Source organism: Myotis brandtii, unplaced genomic scaffold (assembly GCF_000412655.1).
Source record: "Myotis brandtii unplaced genomic scaffold, ASM41265v1 scaffold411, whole genome shotgun sequence".
Taxonomy (NCBI): domain Eukaryota; kingdom Metazoa; phylum Chordata; class Mammalia; order Chiroptera; family Vespertilionidae; genus Myotis; species Myotis brandtii.
The window spans coordinates 1,663,919-1,669,259 of record NW_005365804.1 but is presented as its reverse complement, the minus strand read 5'-3'; the positions used below and the strand labels follow the sequence as shown (position 1 = coordinate 1,669,259).

At 57.0% G+C, this 5,341-nt stretch overlaps 1 protein-coding gene across 1 annotated transcript in view; it reads left to right on the top strand.

Annotated features, from left to right (window-relative positions):
- The window catches only part of NLRC5 (NLR family, CARD domain containing 5), a 99,764-nt gene that overhangs the window by 47,985 nt on the left and 46,438 nt on the right, over nt 1-5,341 (top strand). Inside the window, exons 16-20 of the mRNA XM_014545525.1 lie at nt 1,876-1,965; nt 3,177-3,245; nt 4,007-4,075; nt 4,812-4,895; nt 5,195-5,278. Coding sequence (XP_014401011.1) covers nt 1,876-1,965; nt 3,177-3,245; nt 4,007-4,075; nt 4,812-4,895; nt 5,195-5,278 — 396 coding nt within the window. The remainder of the gene's footprint in view (nt 1-1,875; nt 1,966-3,176; nt 3,246-4,006; nt 4,076-4,811; nt 4,896-5,194; nt 5,279-5,341) is intronic.

Genomic DNA, 5,341 nt, shown 5'->3' with positions numbered 1-5,341 from the left:
CAGAAGACGGGAGGGCAGGGCAGGGCAGGGCAGGGTAGGAAGGGCCTCCGTTTGGGGTGGACAGTGTGGGGAAGATGCCTCCTTAAGGATCTGGGGGAAGCTATTATAACAGCTACCGCTTCCACCTGGCCACCTCCACCTGTCAGGGTGTGACCTGTGTGTCACTCATGCCTGTCCCCTTCGCTCCTTCCCGCTGCTCAGGATGAAGCCTGAATCCTAAAACCTCTTGTGATCCAGAACCCTGCTCCCAACCTCCAAACCCCATCTGATCCTGCCCTCTGCTCGGTCTTCTATCCAGACACACAGGCTCCCTTTCCGGTCCTCAAATGTGCCTTGGTGTGCTGCTCCTCTGGCCCCATCTCTCTCCCGCCCCTTGCCGATTGCACTAGTTTTGCTAGCCCGCAGCTCAAACATCAGGGAAGCCTTCCCTGACCCCAGACCAGGTCATATGCCCCCATCATCATGAAGTTGGTCACAAGAAGCAATTGTGCAGGTTGTGGCATAAATTAATGGTTGAGGGCGGGGCCATGAAGTCAGGCTGCCTGGGTTCAAACCCCAGGTCCGCCTTTGAGCAACTGCCCTAACTAGTCTGAACCTCAGCGTACTCATCAGTAAGATGGGGGTAACAATAGCGCCTACGTCCTAGGGTTGTTAGGGGGAGTAAAAATGCCATCATTGCAAAGACCCCTAGGATAGTGCCTGGCGGGTCGTACACAGTCTTTTACACTCATTATTATGAAGGATCACTTACCAGAATGATGCTTTGCTGGAAGTCAATGAGGGGGAGCGTGCATGTGGAGGGCTGGGGAGGGACCCCCCAGCAGCACAGGCAGCGGGCCCCTCTGTCTCAGCCTCTCAGGGAACCAGCTGGAGGACGAAGGCTGTCGACTGGTGGCAGAGGCTGCCCCCCAGCTGCGCATCGCCAGGAAGCTGGAGTGAGTGCCCACCCCACTGTTGGGTAACAGGGCCCCGAGAGTCCCAGCGGGTCCCTGCGACCCCTGATCCCCATGCCTATCATCGCCGAGGGAGCTGCTCCCCACCGCCCCCCGCCACCCTCTTCAAACTCCAGCAAAGTCCCAGTGGCTCAACCATGCCCTGCTTTTGCCTCTGACATGAGCCAGTTATGAAAGCCCTGGTAGAATGGGTCCCTTGTACCTCAGTGGCTTGCATTCTAGTTTGTCCTTACAACAGCCCCCGGTGGAGTGGGATGAGGTGGGGTGGAGTGTTCCGTTGAGCCAACGTTGGGGGATGGGATGAGTGGGTGCTGGGGTGTTGGGGTGGGATGTTGGGGTGGGAAGTGGTGTGTGAGGCTGGAGGTACAGTGTTGGGTGAGGGGGTGGGTTGTGGAGGTGGTGGGATGGGAATAAAGGGTATTGAGCTGTGGGGCGTGCTACGCTGTTGCATGGTAAAGTGGGGGTGCTGTCTGGGTGGTATGTATTGGGTCTTAGCATGTGGGCTGGGGTGGGGGTGTTGAGGCTGGGTAACTGATGTGGAACCTTGGCTTTGTATTGAAATCCTGGCTCTGTCATTTGGTAGCTTTGTGACCCTGGGAAAGTACTTGAACGGCTCCCAGCCTCCGTCTCCCCACTTGTTAAATGCGCTTAGAATGGTGGTTACTTTACACACCAGGGAACTGAGGCTCCGAGGGGCGAAAGCCGTGGGTCGGTTCTGATCACTCAGCTGGAGAACTTGGTTCTCTGAGTGGAGCAGGGTCCTGCGTCTCTCGGCTCATCCACCGGAGCTGGAATCCTTTGAGACCCGCTGGCCAAGGACCCAGGACATCCCAACAGGGACAGCCAGGCAGCGGCTGAGCCAGGAGGAGGGGGCTGGGGACTTCAGCCGCCTGCTGATGGCTGCCCCCCCTCCTCTCCACAGCCTCAGTGACAACGGGCTCTCGGTGGCGGGGGTGCCCTGGGTGCTGAGGGCAGTGAGCACGTGCCGGAACCTGGCAGACCTGCACATCAGGTGAGAGCTGGCCATGGACGCCTGTCACCATGCCCTTCTCCGGCCCAGAGCTCCGGCTCCTCCCATCATTCCCGGTCCCGGTTGCCTCCAGAGGGAGGGACTTAATAAGACCACAATACGGCTGCAGGGTTAGTATGGAGTGGTGCAGACAGCAAACAGAAGCCTGTTAACGCGGCATTTTTCTAACAAAGCTTTTCAAACATACTCCAAGGTAGGGAGCGTGGTATAACGAACACCAGTTCCCACCAATAATTACCCGCACTGTGTCACTCTTGCAGCCTCTGTCCCTTGAAAACCTGATTTTTAGAAGAAAATTTGTCATTTTAATCCCATTTTTAAGAAAAATAAAAAGGAAAAGAACATTCACTGCATTAAAAAGGAAAATACTTTGAAGGACCTTCTCCCAAAGTCAGTGGTCACTGATACGTGGGAGAGACGGGGGGGTGATTTTCTTTTTACTTTATTATATTTTCTAAGTCCTCCATAGGGATGAAGTGGGACTTTTATAATGAGAAAAAATATATACATAAAAAATATATACATTCCGTTTGCAAGGCGAGGTTCGGGATGCCGGGCTGTAAGTCACAGCCTCCTGTGGATTCTCAATGTCTGTCCCGACCTGGCAGCGACCTCCCTCTGCTGGGCAGGCAACCTCAGCCCAGGTGCCACCGGTGGACAGAGGGAGGGTTTCAGCCCGAGGCCCAAACCACAGAGACCACGGAACTGAGGTTTTCTTTCAAGGGCGTGCCCGGAGACGAGGGCTGATGACAGTTTGAAATCTGTGAAAGAAAGACTTCAGGCCCCTGGAATCTCAGAGGGTCAGGGGAGGTCAGAGGAAGTGACTGCAGCTAGAGGCTGGGGGATGGCAACTGAGGTTCCTCTCCAGGTCAGGCTGAAAAATGACCCGGGTCCTGGCCAGTTAGCTCCGTGGAGAGAGCATCAGCCTGCAGACGGAAGGGTTTGATTCCGGTCAAGGGCATGTACCCCATTGCAGGCTGGATCCCCCGGCCCCAGTCGGGGTGCGTGCAGGAGGCAACCTCTCTCACATCAATGTTTCTCTCTCTCTCTGTCTCTCACCCTCCCTTCCACTCTAAAAATCAATGGAAAAATATTCTCAGCTGAGGATTAACAAAAAAAAAACAAAAACAAAATGATCCGGAGCAGCAGGAACTCCATAAGCCTCTTGCCTCCTCCCTCTCTTCTCTCCGCAGCCTCATGCACAAAACTGTGGTTCTCATGTTTGCCCCAGAACCGGAGGAGCAGGAGGGGACCCAGGAGAGGTAGGGCCCCAACACCATCCCGACCTCACCCTGGGCCAGGGCCACCCCCTCCCTGGCTCCCACAGCTGGTCAGTGCCACTCAACTGCCAAGGAACCTTGGCATTCACATAGGCTCAGCAAGCCAGCGGGCACAGAGGAAGATGCAGCCCTAAGGGGATGGTCAAAGGCGAGATGCTGTCCCATCCCCTAGTGGCGCCTGAAGAGAGCCCTGTCATTCAGGATGGAGATGGCACCTTGCTGGGGCAGGCGCAGGGTAGCCAGAGAGACCCAGGCCCTTCGGCCCGAACCTGAGGATCACCTGGCCCACGCGTCTGATTTTGGCCAGAACATCTGGCTTCCTTTGGCACAAGGACCCTTGGAGAGTGTTTGCCTCCTCCAGGGTGCCTTCCTGGATTGCCCCGGCCCAGCACATGGGCAGAGACTCAGCTCTGTGCTCCTCGGTGTCCACCTGAAAGGTCTTCTGTAGGGTCTGAGCTTTCGGAGGCTTGCCTGAAGCTGAGGCTGGCATCTCTGAAGGCGATGATGATGATGAGGAGGATATTAATGATGCTAACAGCCAAGGTTAATGGAGCACCAAGCACCAAACTAAGGCAACTCACGTACATTCTCCAGTAAGAGCCTAAGTGATTGTCCCAGGTGACACAGCCAGGACACAGAGGAGCCTGGTGGAACCAAGGTCTGGCGGTCTCCAGGCCTGGGTGGAGACTGCATGGTGGGAAGTGAGGCGTTTGCTCAGCCTGGCCTGGTGTGTGTCTCTCCAGGGCTGCGTTTCTTGACAGCCTTACGTTCCGGATGTCCTCTGAGCTGCCCCCGAGCTCCCCGAGGATCAGGTACAGTGACAACCTGCAGGGCTTGGGTGTGGCTCCGGCCCCCTCCCTCCCTCTGCATGAAGCCCGCCCCTGCCCCCCAGCCCCAGCTGCTCCCTGGATGACACGATCTGCTCCAGCCAGGAGTTGGGGCCTGGCTTCCCTGCCTCCCACTCTCCTGCCCAGCCCTCCACAATCACCTTCCCCACCAGCGCCCCCCTTAAGTGCCCCCAACTTCCAGCAACTGAGGGGGTGTGGGAACTCTGGGCAGAGAGCATGGGGGGCTTGCAGCCCCTTCTTTTCAGGTCCTGAGGCTCAGCTCAGCCCCCCAGGACGCTCATCGGTTGTCCTCTGGCCTCTCTCTTCTCTGTCCATCTGCCTCTCCCTCCCTCTGTCTGTCTCTCTCAGATCATGTCTGTCTGATTTTCTGTGGACCTTTTCTCATTGTCTGTTTGTCCTCCTCCGGCACCATGCACACATGCACGTGTGTGTGTGTGTGTGTGTGTGTGTGCTTCTGTGCTCTCTCTCTCTCTCTCTCTCCTCTCTTTGTCCATCTTGGTGTCCCTCTCGCTGTGCCTCTGACTCTGGTTTTCCTCTGCCTGTGTGTGACGTCTGTGTGTTATGTGTTGGTCCCTCTTTGTCTGTCTGTCTGGGTGCCAGATGCGTCTGCCCCAGTCCCTCCTGCAAGCCTGTGTGCTTGGGGCCAGGCCTGCTCTGGCCTCTGTGGCGGGGCTGCAGGGCTGTGGTTCTGCCTCCGCAGGCTGACACACTGCGGTTTGCAAGCTGAGCACCTGGAGCAGCTCTGCAAGGCCTTGGAAGGAAGCTGTCGCCTGGGCCACCTCGAGTGAGTGGCGCTGTCGGAAGGCGGGTGGGTGGGGCTCAGCAGTGAGTGAGAGCTGGGTTTTGTTTTGCTTTTTAAGATTTGGACCTCCTGCTGCAATAGAGAATCTGGTGAAAGTTGTGCCTCTTCCCCCTAGAATATAGGTTCCCCCACACTTGACTCCCCCTGAAGCCCATCCCTGACCCCCTCGGAGTCACAAACCCCAGGATAAGAACCTGGGGTTTGTGATTGAGGCGATGGGATGGAGAGACAAAACTTCTGCCCACCCTCCCTCCACCAACCTGTTCTCCCCGCCCTCCCAGCTTATCAAGGAATGCTCTCGGGGACCAAGGTGCTGCCCAGCTGGCTCGGTGGCTCCCAGCGCTGGGCGCTCTGCAGTCCTTGAAGTGAGTAGCTGGATGTCCTCGTGGCAATGAGGGGATATGGCGGGGGGCGGGGGGCAGTGAGGG